The sequence below is a fragment of the Bos grunniens genome, chromosome 22 (assembly GCF_055505025.1).
Source record: "Bos grunniens cultivar Pamir isolate PY7600 chromosome 22, Bosgru_T2T1.0, whole genome shotgun sequence".
NCBI lineage: Eukaryota > Metazoa > Chordata > Mammalia > Artiodactyla > Bovidae > Bos > Bos grunniens.
Genome location: NC_141186.1, coordinates 19,331,828 through 19,353,086, shown reverse-complemented (window position 1 = coordinate 19,353,086; position 21,259 = coordinate 19,331,828). Strand labels below are relative to the sequence as shown.

Genomic DNA, 21,259 nt, shown 5'->3' with positions numbered 1-21,259 from the left:
TAACAGTACCCTGCAGAAATCCAGCTCTGTGTGTTTTTCATTGGCCTCTGATGCATCCTTTAGATTCACTACCATTTCTTTAACCACTTCCCTGCTGCTCTGCATTTAGGTGGTCTCCAGTAATGCACATATGATTTTGACAGCATCAGTGATCATACCCTTTGGTTAGATTAATAGAGATGGTATCTCTAACTCAAGAGTACAAATGATTGTGTGAAAATAATAAATGCACATAATTTAAGAGTAACAAAAATGTAATTAAAATACTTTTTATGCAAAGCCCTAGTATCCTTTTCCATCCCATCCCACTCTCTGGTTCTGTTCTTCTTGAGCAATTATTTTGATTCTTGAAACTAATTCTTTAGGTCTTCTCGAAATGTGCCTGTATTGCTATTTTGGAATCATTAATTTAAAATATTGTCTATGAATTCCTCTTATGTTATTTAGAACTTGTCTCATACCTCCTTTATCTTCCTAGCATTATACTATCAGATTTCCATTTAGTAAAAATCAGAGTTGAAATTTTGAGCATGTAAATATTATGTACTACAGCAGTATTTTTTCCATGATGTGATTTTACAGGTAGCTTTTTTTGTTCATCAAGTTAATATGACAGATTTTTAACTTGCACGGTTACCTTTAGTATTTTATTATTAATGTCCTAGGTCTATCACTTTTCTCATATGTTTATACACACATATATATATTTAAAAAATAATCTCTGAGTTCCATTGTTTTTCTGTACATTTCCCTCCAACTCCATCTTTCTGTTTTAAACTAGGCTAGTCTTTATTATTTTAACTTTTTTGTTTTCTTTCTCTTTCCATTTCTTTTATTTTTATTCATCATTTAGTTTATTTTTTTGCGGGGGGGGGGGGGTGGCTAGAATGTACCCTCCAGTAATTTTCTTGTAAAGGATGAATTAAAGAAAAACATTTTTTGTGTTTATGACTAAAAATATTCTTCACCTGCCTCCATACTTAATTACTAGTTGGATATGTAAAGTGTGGTCACATATTTATTTTTAAATACATCATCCCAGGCAAATAAATGATTTATAGCAACTATCTATGGGGACTAATAAGTTACAGAACTCATAACTTGCAAGGAATTTGAGATTCTGAGTTTGGATAGAAAAATCTTTAATATCCCCTGAATATCTATCTATCCATCCATCCATCTATCCCTCCCTCTCTCCATCCATACCCATCTATCTAGATGCCAGTTCTATTTGTATAGAGATTCTCTATTTGCATAGAGATTCTATATGTGTTAAATATTAGAATTCTAGATTACAAATTTTTTTTCCTCATAATTTGGAAGGCATTACTCCATCATCCTTTTTTTTATTTTTTCCTCTCTCTGGAGAGGTTGGTAATATTCTGCTTCTTATTACTTTCCAAGAGTCCCAATTTTCCCTTGAAAGCTTTATTCTCACTTTATCCAGAATTTGTAATTCTGTGACATTTGGTTTTTCCCTATTAATTTGCTGGATGTGTGTGTGTGTGGTTTAGTCATTCAGTCGTGTCCGACTCTTTGCAACCCATGGACTGTAGCCCACCAGGCACCTCTGTCCATGGGATCCTCCAGGCAAGAATACTGGAGTGAGTCCCTTTAATTTGGAAAGTCATACTTTCAGTTCCTTGGATTTTTCTTTCATTAAGAATTATTTTAAAAATTACTTTAATTTCTCATTATATTTGTTCTTGAAATATTGTTAGTTGGATGTAAGTCCTTCTGTGTTTCTTTCTTTAAGATACTCATCTTTTCTTGTATATGCTATACCTTTTTGCTATTGTTTTGCTTTCTGAAAATATTTCTTCACTTTATATTTTATCTCTTCTAACATAATTTTAATTTCATACTTTTAATAACTAAGATCTCTTTTTTATTGTTGTTTGTTTCTTATTCTTGATAATCTTTCTTGTTCCTGATAATAGAGATCCTGATTCTTATTTAGCTACATTTTTTTTTTTTTTGGTATAATTTCTTCTCCATACCTCACACCAGTTTCCTTTTTCTTATTTATTTGGTTTCTGTTTTATATTGTGGATTTTCCACAATGATGGGTCATTTCGGGCAGTTCCCATTTGAGTAAGACACAAGAAAATTCTACATACATGGGCAAAACTTGTCAGCTGATAGGCCTCTCAGTGGACTGGTCAGGTATCTAGGTGTCCATTCTCTTAGAAAAAGTCTCTATGTCAGTATCTAGAATCTTTTTCATAGGGTAGTTCAGATTTTTCCAGAAAAGTTGTTTTCTGCCTGGGGCAACACATTCCTGATTTCTAGAATTCTATAAGCAGAGGTGAAATTTTTCTTCATGAATAATCAATTTCCCTTTTTTTTTTTTTTAAATTCCTCCTTTTTTTTTCTTGCCCTTGCTATTTACATACTATTTTAATTTATAAACATGGATTGTACATTTTTCAAGCTTAATGTGAAGCTCTGCTTATTTTAATAAGTAATTTAAGATGCTTCCTATAGACTGATACATTGCTTTCCAGAAATGATATGTACCACCAGCAGTGAATGAGAGTGCTCATGTCTCCAGCCTCATGTCAAAACTCATGACACAAAATAAAACCAAACAAACATTTTGGCCAAAATAAGGAGTGAATTTGATAGATCGTTCTCATTCACATTTTCCTCCTTTTTAATATATGTGAATAAGCAGCTTATTACTTACTTATATTTCCCCTTTTATCTTTTGACTTTGAATACTCTGCCTATTTTCCTCAAGCTGCCTCGAATTTTTTTATTGGCTTACAATATCTCTCTATATACTAAGAATGAAAATCCTTTGGCTTACTACCAGCTTATTTGCTTTTTGAGAAATAGTAGCTTGTTTTCCTTCTGCTTGATTCCGAATATGTCTATGTATAATAGCTGCTCTTTATCATTAACATATCTTTTTAATGTTCCTCTCCACAGGCAGATCCTTGCAGCAGCCAAAAGAGCTGACCAAGTAGGCCACTTTCTCTGGGTGGGATCAGACAGCTGGGGATCCAAAATCAACCCGCTGCACCAGCATGAAGATATTGCAGAAGGAGCCATCACCATTCAGCCCAAACGAGCAACTGTGGAAGGTATGAGTTTTGTCAGTAGTAGGATTTGCTGAGAGAGCGGCTGGTGCTGTGTAGAGTGGCTGGGGCATGAGTCTCCTTGAGGGTTGGGTGTTTTTACATAATTTATGCAGGATCTGTTCAAGCTTCCAGCTGTGAAATACAAATGAAGCCCTATATCTGGTCTGTTATTTTAGTTGATAGTCTTCTCTTGAAAAGATCATGTTATTCTCATAATAATATCACCATTAGCATATATCTTTGTTTTATTATGCTGCAAGAGCTTTCTGTGAGATCATTATCTTTAATAAGAGGTGAAATAATAACACAGTCCAAGTATGTGTAAGTGAGGTGCATTTTTTTCTGAGAGAATGTTTTCCCTTTGTAATTTGTCATTGCTTCCGTAGCAGGACACCTTTTTTTTTTTAATGCATTTACTTATTTGATTGTGCCAGATCTTAGTTGCCGCATGCAGCATCTTTGACTTGTGGCATGTAGGATCTTAAGCTGTGGCATGTGAACTCTCAGCTGTGGCATATGGGATCTAGTTCCCTGACCAGAGATCAAGGCTGGGCCCCCTGCAAAGGAAGTCTGGAGCCTTAGGCTCTGGATTCTTTCCCCCATTACCTCTAGGGGTCTCCTCCAGTCCCCAGGATCATATGGCATACCACCTGTCCCAGGCATCACCATCATTTTTCCTTCCTGGGTCTCTTTTGTCCTTGCATTCTTTTTCTCTTAAGCTTCCTGCCCCTTTTCTTTCCCTTTGCCTTCCTTGTAGCTACAAAGATTCTTTAAGAGGTAGAAGGAGGAGAGAGCATTTATTGGCATCTTTCTGATGTAACAAAAGTTGCTGATTACAATTTATGTTCTCCTTTAATTTGAAGATAAGTTACTTCTGAAAGAAGATACTATAAAGAAAAGGAACTCCTCTGCTGGTTTTGGGTCTTTGTCTTCCTTTTCTGATGGGCCAGGTCTCCGAAGATTTCATAAAGCATGCTTTGCATGTTAAAAGAACTCTATCCACTCACTCAAAAAAGATCAAATATTTGTCTTTCTTTCTATTCTGTCTCTACTCCAATCTAATTAATTATTCTCCCTAGAAGGCTGCATGGTCTATGTGGGCTTTTTAAACAAGCCAGGTTATGGTTTTGTCACTGTTCCCTTTCTGTGTTATCTCGGGGAGATAAAAATCCTATAAGTCACCCATGTGGTCATGGAGAGCCTTTGAATTAATTGCAGTACAAGTCCAAAGAAGATTGCCCATCTTCCAAATCAGACCAGTACATCTGCAGATGAGCTGCAAAAACAAAAGACAGTTTAACTATTTCCATTCCTTTTCACTCAAAAATTTAAGTATTTACTGTGTGCTTTGCTTTGTGCTAAGTTGGAAAAATAAGGACAAAAATCCCACCCTCAAAGCAAACACAGCTGAGTAAATGTATCAGAATGTAGTTGTTGACTGTGTAATAGAAATACTATAAACACAGTTTAGAATGGATGGTTTAGGTGAGGTAATGTGCCAGCTTGTCTAGGGTGGTGATGCTGTGGTTGTGGAAGACACCTGAGAGATGGAACAAAATGATGTGCTAATGCTCATCGGACCATAAGAAGCTCCTCTACTCTCAACCCACGTGGTGGGAACAGGAGCAATGGAGCAGGGCGTACTGGGCAACATTAAATCATTCATTCGGCAACCCACACCTTCTTTGTAGCCATCCTAAACTTCTTCCAGCTCTTCAAAAATGTTCTCACTGATGTTCATTGGGAAAGCTCTTCCCTCTCCTACAGTTATGGTCACTGCACTGTTTGCCTGATTAACTCCTTTCTAACATATGTGTCCCTGATTAGATATCATTTTTCCTTGGAAGCCATCTACAACCATTGCACTCCAGCCAGGTCTGGTTAGGGGCTCCATGTGTTGCTCTTATGGCACCTTCCCATAGCTCCTACCATTGTAACATCTCTTTGTCTCTTTCTGGAGACTTATCCTTTACATGCCATCAAACCACAAATGCCTTGATCTTGGCCTGGACTGGAAGGTGATCAATTGGTTTTCAAGTGGTTGGATGCCTGGCTGGATGGAGGAAATACATGCCACATAAGGACCTGGCACAAATGGCTGAGAAGTGGACCAGGGTTGGATCATAAAAGGTCTTGTAAACTACTCTGAGGAATTTGTATCTTACTCTGAAGTCTAGGCAGCGTCTGAGGATGAAAATGGGATGTTGTAAAAGGGAATGAGGAAGCTCACTCAGATGACTCTGTAGAGGGATGAAGTGTCGAATTTGGGTGAGGACCAAAGCAAAGCACATTACAGGGTCTGTGCTGAGGCCCTCTCTTCCCAAGCTGTAGACACGTCATAGGCATATTAGTAACTCCATGGTTGCGAGATCCAGGTTCAACATGTCTCAGGAAATGACTAAGTAGCTTAATACAAATTATTGAAACAAAATGCATTTTCATATGTTTCTAGGGATACTCAAAGTTGTTAAAGTAGACACAAGATAGCATCCTGAATCTGCTAAGCAAGAAATATGGCCTCAAAAGCAAGATGGTGAGGAAATGCTCTTATCAATGAAAGTACTTTTGAAATGTGGCAAAACAGCATCTCTTCATGCAAAACTCTGCATGGCTACCCAGAAAGAACACGAGGCTTTTCATTTTGTTCTTTAGGACTTGTGTGGCTTCTGTCTACCCATGTGGTCTTGTGCATTGATACAGAGTGGAGATTTGTTCATTAATATAGAGGATGGGATCACAGGATTGTGGCTGTTTATTTGGTGTCACTCTCCTAAGGAAATGAAAAAAGAAATGCCTTCAGTTGCATTAAGGTTTCTAAACACAGCTGTGAAATATATGAAATGAAACTACAGAGCATATTCCATATGGGCAAGTATGTTTTCCTCTCCTACTTTTTTATCTTTTTTCATTTTGGGGATGTTCCGTAGTGGACTCTACTGGAATGGAGCATTATCCAAATACTCAGAACACTATTGCATCCCTTTTAATCTTTGACTGTGTTGTATAATGTTGTACCTTCAAATGGAAATAAGAAAAAGCCAGTCAATAATCAACATGATTTTTTTCCCTTTAGATCCATATTTGGAACACATTTAGCAAACATCTATACTTTTGGCTCATCATCTCTATATTTGCATGAACAATTAACAGTACATTGCCTTAGGCCAAAAGGCTAGCAAGGGCATGGGTCCTGTGAAAATCATGTTCATCAACTTTTGTCTTCTATTTGTATTTATTCTCCATTTATAGAAAACAGGGCCTCAGTGCTTGCCAGCTCAGGGGGTCATTTCCCCTATTTTGAATGAGACAATGATAGCAACTGTGCCCAGGAAAGGTCAGCTCTGGCCCCTTTGGCTGCTCTCTACATGGGATATAAAAGAATGTCTCTAGATTTGGCAGCGCTTCTCCAGCTCCTGAGCCAAAACAGCTCCATGATTTTTAATCTTTCTGTATTGTCTGATGAGCCAAGGGATCCCTAGCATTTTTCTATTTTCTGTTGCCCCATTAGCAGGGTCCCCCAGTCATCCTCTCCAGCCCTCAACAAGTCCTCAAAGCAAAATGGCCAAATCGCCATGGACTCTGCCATCTAGGGTGCTCAGCTTCTTCTAGAGTAGGCTGTCCTAAACATCCTCTAATTATAGCCAGCAAGGATCATTGGCCAGGCTCTTTTCGTCTCTGACATAATCATTAGCATCAGGGAGAGAACATAATAAAGGATGAATTTTCAAAGACAACTCTGACAGCTCTGACTATTGGTGATGATTTTCCAGTGGGTCTATAACACAGCTTGGTTCTTGAATTAAATCAGTGATGTGTGTAAGAAGAGACAAAAAGTGCTGTGGATCTGGCATGAAAAAGTTGGTTATTTAATGCATTTATTTTTTTTTTTACTCAACATAGAAAGACATTCTATATTTTTCTCAAAACCAGAGATCAAAGCTATGAAGAGCTGAATGAAAATATTTCTGGCTCCAATATATATATGCCCTACTTTAGTCTTTCTGATTACCTGAAATGTTCCACACACATCACAGAGTTTTGTTAGGGGAATGACAGAAAATGCGAAGCAATAAAATATCACCTTAAATCACAATAGTATTTCTAAGCAATGCTATAATTAATAATAGACCTATAACCTTGTTTGATGAAAGAGAAGTGAGAATATTGCATGTTCAGTGTTATGACAATGTTTTTCATTAAATCTGTCATAAATGTTTATAAGCTTCTAGCACGGTATCAGCCCTTGATCTAAAAACTGAGATATATAGCAGATGACAATCAGATCACACCCCTGCACTCCTGAAATTGCCCTCTTAATGTGGAGGTGACAGGTGATAAAGAAAAATGTAAATAAGAAAATATCATACTAGAATAATTACTATCAAGTGCATTTCCTTAAGAACCAACTTGTAAATCAGAGAGATACAGATGGCAAAGAAAGAAGAGAGACAAAGCACCAGTATACCATGCAGGCTGAAAAAACATCAATTTGGAGGATGTATAGGGAGGTCAGCAGCTCAAGCCTCTCTGACCTGTTCTCAATTCCTGGCATACATTCATATCAGATCCTTTCATTGCCAATATGCCAGGGCTTTCCATTGCACCGTTTCTTGTTGATCTGGAAAATATAGGTTATTTGTGTATGTGTGTGTTTGTGTGTGAGAGATCAAATCATTAATTTTTTTTTGAAAGAATTTCTCCTTTTTTTCAGAATTAGCCTACCCTGCAAAACCAAGCAATACTCCTGCAGTTCAAAAGGTATCACATACCCCCTTTATGGCAACACAGATTATACTCTCGGGCTTCACACCCAACTGGAATCTGATCCTTCAGGGCAGTGTCTGAGACCCATGGGTTCCATGGGATTATCCATCCTTTTTTTTTTTTTTTCCCTGAAACTTTGGCAATTACTAATAGACCTAGCATATATATGACTTGACGGATATGGTTGAATATTAGGATGTCCTTCTTATAACCCCTGGTAGCTCAGACAGTAAAAAATCTGCCTGCAGTGCAGGAGACACAGGTTTGATCTCAGGGTCAGGAAGATCCTCTGGAGAAGGAAATGGCAACCCACGCCAGTATTCCTTCTTGGAGAATCCCATGGACAGAGGAGCCTGGCGGGCTACAGTCCGTGAGGTCACAAAGAGTCAACCATGACTGAGTGACTAACACTTTCACTTTCTTGTTGCCATCTTGTTTCACCCTTTATCTTGTCTGAATTGCATTCTTTCCAAGTGTCATTTACTTCACAGAGATGCCCCTCTCTCCCTTTGCCTCTCTTATGTATCCCTCTTCTAAGAAAAACTATACATTCTTCAAGTCTCACCATCAGTCTCATCTCCATTTCTCCGTTGATGTGTTTGGTCCTTCCCTCATCACCTCAGCCTCGCTCTGTACTCATCACATTCAGAAACTTTCACTTTACAAATATCCTTCCCTCTTTATTTTACCTACCTACTCCAGAGTTGTATTCACTGTCTTCACATCAAAGTTTAATGTTTCTTTGTATCAGAGAACTATAGGTAATGGGCTGTTTAATGTGGAAGAGACCATTTATTGTCAATCAGTTAACAAAGGTTGACTGCCTCCTATCTGTCAAGCACTGATTAGGTACTGGTAACCAGGAAACAAAAATTACTCTCCTCGTGGAGATTAAAGCACAGCAAAAGGAGAGTAATAATAATAATTTATTATTATTATTAATAGGCATAAGAAATAAGTAAATAGTAGTGTTAACTGTTGGTAAACAGTATAAATTCTATCTCTTTGTGAATATTCTCATTTCATATATTCATCATTTTCCTAGTGTTTAGTTCCTTGCTCATTATTTTCTTCAAATATTTGAGTATATTTAAGATGTTGATTTAAGGTCTTTATCTGGTAAGTCCAGCATCTTACTAATCAGGGCATACATTAGGTCATACCAATGGATAGTTTGTATCATTTTTTTCCCTTGAAGTGGACTGGACTTACCTATTTTATTGTACACCTTTTGATTTTTTTGTTGATAACTGGGCATTTGAATATTGTACTGTGGGAACTCTGGAACTAAGATTCCCCATTTGCCAGGGTTTGATGTGCCTGTTTGTGGAAGGCTGAAGTTGTTGGTCTGTTCAGAGATTTCTCCAAACTTAAAAAGACACTATTCCTTATCATTTGTGTAGTCACTGAAGTGCCTGCTCTGTTAGCTTGTATTCAGTTAGCATTTTGACAAAAATTTCCTTAAATGCCAGGAGCTAAATCAAAACAAGATAAACAAAAACAACAACAACAAAACATGCCCTTCACAGCCCTGATTAGTTAGTTAGGGCTTCCATAACAAAGTACAGACTGGGTGACTTAGACAACAGAAGTGTGTGTGTGTTTTTTTTTTTTTTTTCCCCGCAGGTTGAAATGCTAGAAGTCCAAGATGAAAGTGTTAACAGGGTTATTCCTTCTCAGGGCATGAAAGTATACCTGTTCTTTGCCTCCTGCCCATCTTCTGACAATTTGCTGGCAAGCTTGGCATCCCTTGGGTTGCCTTCATCATCACATGATGTTCTTTCTCTGTGGCCTGATTTTCCTTCTTATAAGGAAGCTGTTCATATTGGATTAGATCCACTCTGAAGACTTCATCCTGACTTTACTAATTACATTCATCATGGCCCCATTTCTGAACAAGTTCACATTTGAGGTACTGGGGTTTTGGACTTCAACATATGAATTTTGAGATAGACTTAATACATAACACTCAGTCTTGGTGGTTTTGCTCTGTTCTGAAACATGCCTTTAACACTTAGCTAGGTTATTTGCAATTTTGCCTTAACCTTCACTACCTGCTTCTGCTGATCCTCAAGATTAACCAAAGATGAAAGTCTTCTCATGAGTTTTCTCAGCCTCCATCCTGCTCTGGGTATGTATGTGGCTTTCTAAAACCCACCCCTCTCTAGTGTACACAGGCATTTGCTAATGCCCTAATTTCCCAAGGAAATACTCTTTCAGATTTTCCTCCCAGGGTTTCAGGTATCACTTGTGTGTTTACATAATAATCGTTTGCTCCAGGTGACTGTAGGTTGTTCAATCACTTTATAATGTGTATAAACAATGTCTGCCTTTTTCTCTCTCTGAATGAGTCCCAGGTTAGGTAAAACAGAGAGAAGTGTGTTGTACCCATCCTTCAGGTAGTCTCCAGAAATATTACAATAGAGAAAAACAATACTTTGCTAATAAAGTCTGCTATGCACTCTCTGGTATGTACTAGGGTCCCCCCCAAGAATGTGGGCTGTGGTCTTCAGGTCTTCAAGACTGCCACTGAGAGAGGGTAGGGGTTGGAAAAAGAAAAAAAAAATCCACAAAGCTTTTCTATCATTTTCAAGCTCGTCTTTTTCTTAATTTAGCATTCAGCATTGTTTGCTGCAAAACTTTGGTCATCTTCCAGAGTTATAGCAAAGTTGCTTTTGACAGTTTCTGTTGTTTTCAGTTTTTGAATTGAGGGACAGGAGTTTGGAGCTGCCCACTCTGCCCCTTTGCTCACATCACACCTGGCAAGTGCTACAAAGAAAGAAAAAATAGAGAAGGCTAAGGGGCTCATCAGCGGTGGTGGGAGCACTGCGGTGTTAAGTAGACTGGTCAGGATGAGCCTTATTAACAAGATGACGTTTGGTCAATGACTTAAGGAAGTGAAGGGACCATCCAAGTTAATACCTGGGTGAAGATTATACAGAGTATAGAAAGCAGCACCGGTGTGCTAGGGCTGGAGAATCTCTGGTATGTGTAAGGAACAAAGATGCTTATGAGGCTGGAACAGAGAAAGAAATCTGAAGTGTGGGGTTGATGTTTACATATTACTGTATATAAAATTGATTATCAGCAAGGACCTACTATATAACATGGGGAACTCTATTCCATATTCTGTAATAATGTATATGGGAAAAGAATCTGAAAAAGAATGGGGATATGTGTGTATATAACTGAATCACTTTGTTGTACACCTGAAACGAATGCAGTGTTCTAAATAAGCTATACTCCAATATCTAATCTGAATTACAACAAGAGATAATGCGAGAGTTGGGTCACATAGGACCTTGAAGGCCATTAAAAAATGTTATCACTTTATAGAATTAAAGTAGAAGATCTTTTCAGCACTAAAGCACAGGAATAGCTTGTATTCTCCAAATGTTAAAAAGAATAATACCGGCTCTTCAGTTCAGTTCAGTCGCTCAATCATGTCCAACTCTTTGCAACCCCATGAATCGCAGCACGCCAGGCCTCCCTGTCCATCACCAACTCCCGGAGTTCACTCAAACTCACATCCATCGAGTCAGTGATGCCATCCAGCCATCTCATCCTCTGTCGTCCCCTTCTCCTCCTGCCCCCAATCCCTCCCAGCATCAGAGTCTTTTCCAATGAGTCAACTCTTCGCATAAGGTGGCCAAAGTACTGGAGTTTCAGCTTTAGCATCGTTCCTTCCAAAGAACACCCAGGACTGATCTCCTTTAGGATGGACTTGTTGGATCTCCTTGCAGTCCAAGGGACTCTCAAGAGTCTTCTCTAACACCACAGTTCAAAAGCATCGTTCTTCGGTGCTTAGCTTTTTTTCACAGTCCAACTCTCACATCCATACATGACTACTGGAAAAACCATAGCCTTGACTAGACGGACCTTTCTTGGCAAAGTAATGTCTCTGCTTTGCAATATGCCATCTAGGTTGGTCATAACTTTCCTTCCAAGGAGTAAGTGTCTTTTAATTTCATGGCTGCAATCACCATCTGCAGTGATTTTAGAGCCCCAAAAAATAAAGTCTGACACTGTTTCCACTGTTTCCCCATCTATTTCCCATGAAGTGATGGGACCAGATGCCATGATCTTTGTTTTCTGAATGTTGAGCTTTAAGCCAACTTTTTCACTCTCCTCTTTCACTGTCATCAAGAGGCTTTTTAGTTCCTCTTCACTTTCTGCCATAAGGGTGGTGTCATCTGCGTATCTGAGGTTATTGATATTTCTCCCAGCAATCTTGATTCCAGCTTGTGCTACTTCCAGCCCAGCGTTTCTCATGATGTACTCTGCATAGAAGTTAAATAAGCAGGGTGACAATATACAGCCCTGATGTACTGCTTTCCTGATTTGGATCCAGTCTGTTGTTCCATGTCCAGTTCTAACTGTTGCTTCCTGACCTGCATATAGATTTCTCAAGAGGCAGGTCAGGTGGTCTGGTATTCTCATCTCTTGAAGAATTGTCCACAGTTTATTGTGATCCACACAGTCAAAGGCTTTGGCCTAGTCAATAAAGCAGAAATAGATGTTTTTCTGGAACTCTCTTGCTTTTTCCATGATCCAGCGGATGTTGGCAATTTGATCTCTGGTTCCTCTGCCTTTTCTAAAACCAGCTTGAACATCTGGAAGTTCACGGTTCACATATTGCTGAAACCTGGCTTGGCTTGAAGAATTTTGAGCTCTACTAGCATGTGCTGCTACTGCTGCTAAGTCACTTCAGTCATGTCCAACTCTGTGCGACCCCAGAGATGGCAGCCCACCAGGCTCCCCTGTCCCTGGGATTCTCCAGGCAAGAACACTGGAATGGATTGCCATTTTCTTCTCCAATGCATGACAGTGAAAAGTGAAAGTGAAGTCTCTCAGTCGTGTCTGACCCCTAGCGACCTCATGGACTGCAGCTTACCAGGCTCCTCTGTCCATGGGATTTTCCAGGCAAGAGTACCGGAGTGGGGTGCCATTGCCTTCTCCGACTAGCATGTGAGATGAGTGCAATTGTGCAGTAGTTTGAGCATTCTTTGGCATTGCCTTTGTTTGGGATTGGAATGAAAACTGACCTTTTCTAGTCCTGTGGCCACTGCTGAGTTTTCCAAATTTGCTGGCATATTGAGTGCAGCAGTTTCACAGAATCATCTTTCAGGATTTGAAATATATCAACTGGAATTCCATCACCGCCACTAGCTTTGTTCATAGTGATGCTTTCTAAGGCCTACTTGATTTCACATTCCAGGATGTCTGGCTCTAGGTGAGTGATCACACCATTGTGATTATCAGTACTGGCTCTTAGGTTGACTTTAAAATATAGGAGAATGAAGGATGAAGTCTAGGAGAATGGTTCTGATGCTATTAAAATAAACTAAGTGAGAGATGATAATGGAGTGAAACAGGGAGGTAGCAATGAAGATTCTGAGACGTGTATGGGCTTAAAATACAATTTGAAAATAAAGTCAACAGAATTTTGGACATAAAAAAATATATGAGTCAAGAATGATTGCATGTTCTTTACATGAGCAACTGGAAGAATGGAATTGTCATTAGGTGATGGAAAAACTGACAGCAGAGCCATTTTTAGGTCAACAAACAAAATTTGGATGTGTTGAACTGAAAATATTTACTAGATAACCAAGTGGAGAAATGAAGTAGACTATTGAGAATGTGAGTCTCAAATTTATAAGAGGCTTTTGGAAATAGAATTATTTTCTTGGAGTCATTGACGTAGAGATGGCACTGAAAGAAGTAATATACAGAATAATAGGGAACCAAAGAGTGGTTGCTCTGACATTTCAGCATTAAGAGGTTGGAAAGAGGAGAAAGTAGATTGACCAGTGAGATCAAATGAAAGTAACATGAGCCTGTTTCCTTGGAACCAGGCTAAGGAAACATTTCAGAATATAGGGATTTTCATCAGCATCACCAAAATACTACTGCGTAGTTGGGTAGAACTATGGAGAATTGATCATTTAACCTGGCAGTGTGGAGCTCATTGTGATTTTTTTTTTTTTTTTTGCAAACTGTTTCATCTGAGTGGTGTTAACAAAAACCTGGTTTAAGAGAGAATTGGAGGAGTGTATTCATAGTTAAGTATCATCCCCTTAAACTCCTACTACCATCTCCCAGTTTGCATATCATAGACCTCAAGGAAGGAAGACATGGTCACCCAGATCTTTTGAGTATCTTCAAAGGTAAATGACAGAAAAGCATAACTGTATGGGACAAGTAATAATCCTGTCCTCCAGAATATCAAGCTGGTTTTGGACGTGAAGTTATGTCATGACATATAGAGTGAAAGCCTTAGGGGAACTTCCTAAGGCATGTATTTTTTCTATTCTAGCAACATGATGCAGTGTCCTTCTAGGCATTTGTTTCATACTATAGAACTTGATTATATTTTGCCTTATAGAAAATATGGGGTGTGTATGTGGTTTAATCATCGCCAACTGCATCGCTAGATACAGAGATAGTGAATTTACATATGAATCTGACCAACATCAATTGTTACATTTCACCACCATCAAGGTAGGGCGCTACGTAGCCTGGGAAATTTTTTTCCGCCAGTCCAGTTTTCTCACGTTGAAAATGAGTGGATAGTATTAAAATGATTGGTGAGAAATGTTACAGCTCTAGTTTTCTCTTATAAGCTATTGAAAAAAAGTACGTGTGTGTGTGTGTGTGTGTGTGTGTGTGTGATGTAGTTAAAGATAATGAAGGCAAGAGTGTTGCTGAGAGGAATAGGGAAAAGAAGAAAGAGAGGAAATCACAAGTAAAGAAAAATACTAGGGGCAGAAGTAAAATAGATGGAAACAAAATTAAAGTACCCATCTAGACTTTCCTGGTGACTCAGATGGTAAAGAATCTGCCTGTAATGCAGGAGACCCAGGTTTGATCCCTGGGTCGGAATGTTCCCCTGGAGAAGGAAAAGGAAGCCCACTCTAGCATTCTTTCCTTGCCAAGGACACAGGAATCTGGTCAGCTACAGTCCATGGGATTGCAAAGACTGGGACACAACTAAGCAACTAACATCATCTGAGTTTTATTCAAGTACAAGACAGTTAGAAAACAATGAAATGAATAGAGGAAAAGTTGAAGAAGAAGAAGTAAAAAGAAAAGTTATCAGGGAGAGGTAAACTGTAAAATCGGAAGCTGAGAGAAAGGAAAAGGGAAAGTATTAAGTCGCTCAGTCGTGTCCAGCTCTTTACAACCTGTGGGCTGTAGTCCACCAAGTTCTCCTGTCCATGGAATTCTCCAGGCAAGAATATTAGAGTGGGTTGCCATTTCCTTCCCCAGGGGATCTTCCTGACCCAGGGATTAAACCCAGGTCTCCTACATTGCAGAGAGATTCTTTACTGTCTAAGCCATCAGAGAAGCCCAGATATATATAAATTGAGTGGAGGGGAAGAAAATCACAAATACCTTAACAGTTTGAAAAGCCTATCTTTGAAATTGATGAAGCTAATACATAATTTTCTTCTCCTTTCAGAGCTATTTTTAACTGCTTTTTTTCCCCTTATCACAAGGAAAAGGAAACAATTTTTATTTTTTCAAATTATCCTTATATGTGTATATGATCTTTTATACTTTACTTTTATTATATTTATTTTTAATTGATGATTGCATTACAATATTGGTTTGCTTTCTGTCATCCATGAACATGAATTAACCATAGGTGTACATCACCATTTGTGAGAACATGGACTTGACCCATTACCTCCTTCCATCACCGTGGACTGAGAATAAGATTTCCCTTCTTTGTGCCTGGGGGGTGGGGACGGGAGGAGGGGTTATCCCAGGAGCCCACAGACTCACCTGTGGTCTGTGAAGAACTGCACCTACAGTAGTTAAAAATGTCATTAGTTTGAGTAAGTGTTAATAGTAAGACAGAAGCCCTTGAAACTATTAAAGGCGGAACTGTGAAAGCAAATCTGTAGTAAGAATTCAAAGGGCCATTAACTTAGCCATAAGGGTGGCTGGAAGAAAAATCATTTAAAGAAATTAGAAGACTGAAGAGGCTTCTTTCATGTTCTTTAACAAAAACTAGATGTTTGATAATCTCTTCTTTCTTGGATAAGAGGAGGAACAGAGATCCTTTATTTTTTTCTCCAGTTCAGCATGTTCTTGATGTTAGATATGTGCTATTATGTTAAATAAGATTTTAAAGTTAAAATTACCTCCTTCCAAATTTACATAGAGACTTTTTTCTTCTCTTAATCAATTGTAAAAGACTTTTCACACTTGTCACTTGACTTAGAAAATTGCTTCCCTAACCTCTTAACACCCTGTGCCTTTTAAAATTGCTAAAATTATCTTTTTTTTTCCCCTTACAATTCACATTTTAGACAGAAATACCAGTTTGTCTTTTGGATTCAAGGAGCTTTGGGCACAAGACAACATGTTATTACTTAACATAAATTCAACACACTTCACCTGAATACAGCCCAGAAATCTTAATAAGTGCTAGTGATGAGATAAGATGCCACCCCCATAGTGAAAGTACCCCTGGTGTATTTGGGAAATCAGAATTTTTTTTAAAAAATCAGATTATCAGACTAATCTTGCAGAGAGATTGAGCAATCCTGAAATAAATGAGCTTAGTTCCCTGCCCAGGAATTGAACCTGGGTAGCCTGAATGAAAACCAGAAATTCTAACCACTAATCTAGGGGTTGGAGGCTAGAAGCAGAGTAGCCCTGGCTCTTGCTTCCATTTGAAAGCAAGAATGTTTCAAGGGAGGAAAAAAAAACCAAACAAGCAAACAAACAAACCAAAACAGGTACACAGTTTATTATTAGAGACAGAAGTCAGGGAGCACACAGAGAAACAGTTTTAAGATTGAAACAAGGCGGAATTACAGGCCCAGAGAGAAAGTGTGTGGACATCCTCTAATGACGAGGAGCACAGTAAAGAAGCTGATAAATCACTTACGTGGGGCAGTTGTTCCAGGTCTTTGTTTACCTTTAGCCAATTATCTTGTTTCTTTTCCCACATCCAACCTGTACGAGGATCCTCCATTTTCAAGCGTATCTTTTCACCAAGATGGATTCCAGTGCAGAGACCTATGGGGGGCTTGACATCACCTATTATGAGCATTGCCGCCCCCTTTTTGACCCTCAAGGAGCCTTCCTGCACATGTGTAATCAGGAAAGTTTTCCTTGACCTTTCAAGTGGTCATCTTATCTCTACCTCAGCAGAGCTCAGCTCTTGCCACCAGCTTTGTCCTTGAAGTGTCTTGGGAAAACAAAGCTTCAGTTTTACTACACTTGACAAACACCAGCTGTCCAGCCCAGGGGCCCATCCATCTCCTACCTCAATAATGTCAGAGGATGAATTGTGATAATAGGGGTTTCTGTGAACACTAACAGGTAGAGGGCATTATCTGACAAAAATAGGTGACACACGAATTAATCCTTAAAGGACTAATAGAAGTTGACCTAGTAAAGAAGCAGTTGAGGTGTTGCATTTAGCGAGAGCAGATTAACAATTTACAAAGGTCTCAAAGCAGCAAATGGCATGTCGACATGTTAAAAAGAGCTGGAGGTTGTGAAGGAGTTTGGGTGAGTGGTGGAGAGACTGGCAGGAACTGAATCATAAACAGCTCTGAACATGCTCTCCTGGGAGCACAGGGACTGACCTGAGCCTTCGGAATTTTGATTCTAGGACTTGATATCAAGGTAGAGCTGAGACTAGTCTTTCCTTTGATTTCTAATGGATACCAGAATATATCCTAAGATAACCAGGATGCCTATGATGGAGCAAAATGCTCCAAGAGTGACTTGCTACTTGGAAGTATCTAGGTCCAGCCTTTCCAAAACTACTAGTAAATTCTACACAAGTCAATAAGCTAAAGATAAGTTAAAGTGACCAAGTTAACCTATAATAAACATTCTTGTGTTCTCACAAGAATGTTTCTTGTGTTCTCTAGGTGCACTTCCTATAAAAATTAATTTATCTTTCTATCCTGTTGGCTTATTTTTTTAACTTTTTTATTGAAGTATAATATGCATAGATGAAAATATGTAGATCTTAAATGTACCACTCAATGATTTTACACACACAGCTACATGTGTGTGAATATATGTGTGTGTGTATATATATGTGTATACACATATGAAGGTAACCACCACATAAATCAAAACAAAAAAAAATATTTGTCACACAAGATAAATCCTCTTGGTTCCATTTCCTATGACTAATAGATTAACTTTGTCTTCTCTTTTACTTAATGTAAATAGAATTATTTATCTTGAAAAGTGAAAGTGAAAGTTGCTCAGTTGTGTCTGACTCTTTGTGACCCCATGGACTATACAGTCCATGAAATTCTCCAGGCCACAGTACTGGAGTGGATAGCCGTTCCCTTCTCCAGGTAATCTTCCCAAGCCAGGGATCGAACCCAGGTCTCCCACATTGCAGGTGGATTCTTTAGCAGCTGAGTCCCCAGGGAAGCCCTATTTATCGTACAGAAGATCAATTTTGCCTAATTTTGAACTTCACTGAATCACATATATTCAAATGGAATCAGACTTTGTATGTGTGTTTTGTGTACATGTACATGTGTACGTGAGTTCCTTCACTCAGTATAATGCTTTAGAAATGCATCTTTTCTATTATATATAATAGTAGCTTCTTCCTTTTATTGCTGTGGAATATTCCAGTATATGAATATACCACAGAGTGTTTATGGCTTGATACATCATAAACATTTGTTTGATGGTGCTCTGCCAGTGTCATTCCTGATATTTCCTATTTCAAGCTGAAAGACTGTATTAAGAAACAAATATCCCTGTTTTATTAATTTTGAAGAACATGTCTTACTGGGTAAATCCATATTCTTGCACATTTTTCAGCTAAGATACCATTTTAACAAAGTATCCCACTGCTTTTTTCCATCATCTTATGTCTCACTGTCATTGAGCACCCTTGATGAGCTTTTGATGCAGTCATAAAAAAAGCTACAAAGAAAAGCAATTCAGATGGATGGAAAATCATGGGGAAGTCAGAGAATGCAGAGAGAGGTAGCTATATAATGCAAGCTGTATTAGAAAAAGATTATTTATGATCTAAGCCTGAGTTGTCTCACAAGTATTATGGAGTTCATAAGTTTCTGATATTAATGATAAAATTAAGAGGTTTTAAGTTCAGATGAATTTCTGTTTGTAGTTATATGTATAAACTCACTTGCCTCATGACTTGTGTATATACATAGCAAATGTACATTAAGTAGAGAGTTCAATTATTTGATGACTATAGAAACTAACCTCTGATAAGTACTTAAGGTGGAATAATTTCCTTCTTAGAAAAAAAATTTTTTTGTTCTACTTGTGATCTCTCTGTTTTATATTATTTTCTGTCTTTATTTTTCTTTTCCCATTTTAGTACATAGTTTAACACTCTCCCGGAGAAGGCAATGGCAACCCACTCCAGTAATCTTGCCTGGAAAATCTCATGGACAGAGGAGCCTGGTAGGCTGCAGTCCTTGGGGTCACCAAGAGTTGAACAGTGACAATGATGATGATGATAACAGGAATGGCATTAGTACACCTCTTAAACCCTTGTAATATGCCAGGTGCTATGAAATACAATCTTGAAAGTATGAACTGCTTTATCTGCATCTTATAGATCAAGACAATAAATGTGTGGGTTACATAACTTGCTCAAAGCTAAACAAGACAATGTCTGCATTTCTGTAAGAATCACTACATATTGAGTCGTTTAAATATTTGTAGCATAAAAATTAATATGGATATTCTTATCCTTCCAAATGATGTAGCAATGAAAGCTTTGGTGTTTGTGGGCTTTCTTTTCACTTATTTAATTTATATATATATATATTTTTTTTTTTTCTCTCTCTTGGCCATGAAGAAATATTTCCCTCAACCAATTCATGGGTGAGAAAGCACACAGAAACCAGACTGGAGCATGTGTCACATCCTAATGCATCATTGGTTAAAGGAGTACAGTTAACCCTTCACATCCAACACCATGTTGAATCTGCAGATGCAGAACACATGGGTTCAGACAGCTCACTGTATCTTTTGTAAAATGAAATCTACATTGTCTAAGGAAAACAAGCTACCCCTTATATTCTCCCTAGACCAGTGCTTATATTAGCCCTAGACCAGTGAAAAGAGTTTTGAAATTAGATTTCAGGGACAACCACACTCATTAAGGGTTCCAACATCTGTTGAACAACAGTGTGTGCATGCTGAGTCACTTCAGTTGTGTCTGACTCTCTGCGATCCATGTACTGTAGCCAACCAGGCTCCTCTGTCCATGGGATTTCCCAGGCAAGAATACTGGACTGGGTTGCCATGCCCTCCTCCAGGGGATCTTTCCACGCTGCAGATCAAGTCTGCATCATCTGAGTTTCCTACATTGGCAGAGGGGTTCTTTACCACTGAGCCACAGGGAAGGCTGTTGAATAAGACCCTCCAGTCGTTTTTCACTGTTTTTGAAAGGAAAATAAGAGCTTAATCATGCAGTTTTATACAAGAAGCTCTACTTAAAATTTAAATGATAGTTATTAGATAAGAGTCTCTTTCTTTCAATGTTAGGCTAATTTTGTTATAAATACTTATTCAGTGTAACTGCAGGTGAATTGCTAATATAGTCTTTTTACCTGGGAATGGTGATATGTCACAGTGACTCTAGCGTTTTTTATTCGAAGGGCTCAACAGTAAAGGTGTTTCCAGATGACATTTTTGTTAGTTATTGGCTGTATTGTTCAGTTCAGTTCAGTTCAGTCACTCAGTTGTGTCCTACTCTTTGCGACCCCATGAATCGCAGCACTCCAGGCTTCCCTGTCCATCACCAACTCCCGGAGTTCACTGAGACTCACGTCCATCGAGTCAGTGATGCCATCCAGCCATCTCATCCTCTGTCGTCCCCTTCTCCTCCTGCCCCCAATCCCTCCCAGCATCAGAGTCTTTTCCAATAAGTCAACTCTTCACATGAGGTGGCCAAAGTACTGGAGTTTCAGCTTTAGCATCATTCCTTCCAAAGAACACCCAGGACTGATCTCCTTCAGAATGGACTGGTTGGATCTCCTTGCAGTCCAAGGGACTCTCAAGAGTCTTCTCCAACACCACAGTTCAAAAGCATCAATTCTTCGGTGCTCAGCTTTCTTCACAGTCCAACTCTCACATCCATACATGACCACAGGAAAAACCATAGCCTTGACTAGATGGACCTTTGTTGGCAAAGTAGTGTCTCTGCTTTTCAATATGCTATCTAGGTTGGTCATAACTTTCCTTCCAAGGAGTAAGCGTCTTTTAATTTCATGGCTGCAGTCACCATCTGCAGTGATTTTGGAGCCCAAAAAAATAAAGTCTGACACTGTTTCCACTGTTTCCCCATCTATTTCCCATGAAGTGATGGGACCAGTTGCCATGATCTTTGTTTTCTGAATGTTGAGCTTTAAGCCAACTTTTCC

The 21,259-nt window shown here is 38.7% G+C and overlaps 1 protein-coding gene across 4 annotated transcripts in view; it reads left to right on the top strand.

The window, feature by feature from the left end:
* Window positions 1-21,259, top strand: part of GRM7 (glutamate metabotropic receptor 7) — a 939,830-nt gene that overhangs the window by 478,172 nt on the left and 440,399 nt on the right. For all 4 annotated transcript variants that reach the window (XM_086366610.1, XM_086366609.1, XM_086366608.1 and 1 more), the window contains exon 4: window positions 2,935-3,089. In XM_086366610.1, coding sequence (XP_086222736.1) covers window positions 2,935-3,089 — 155 coding nt within the window. The remainder of the gene's footprint in view (window positions 1-2,934; window positions 3,090-21,259) is intronic.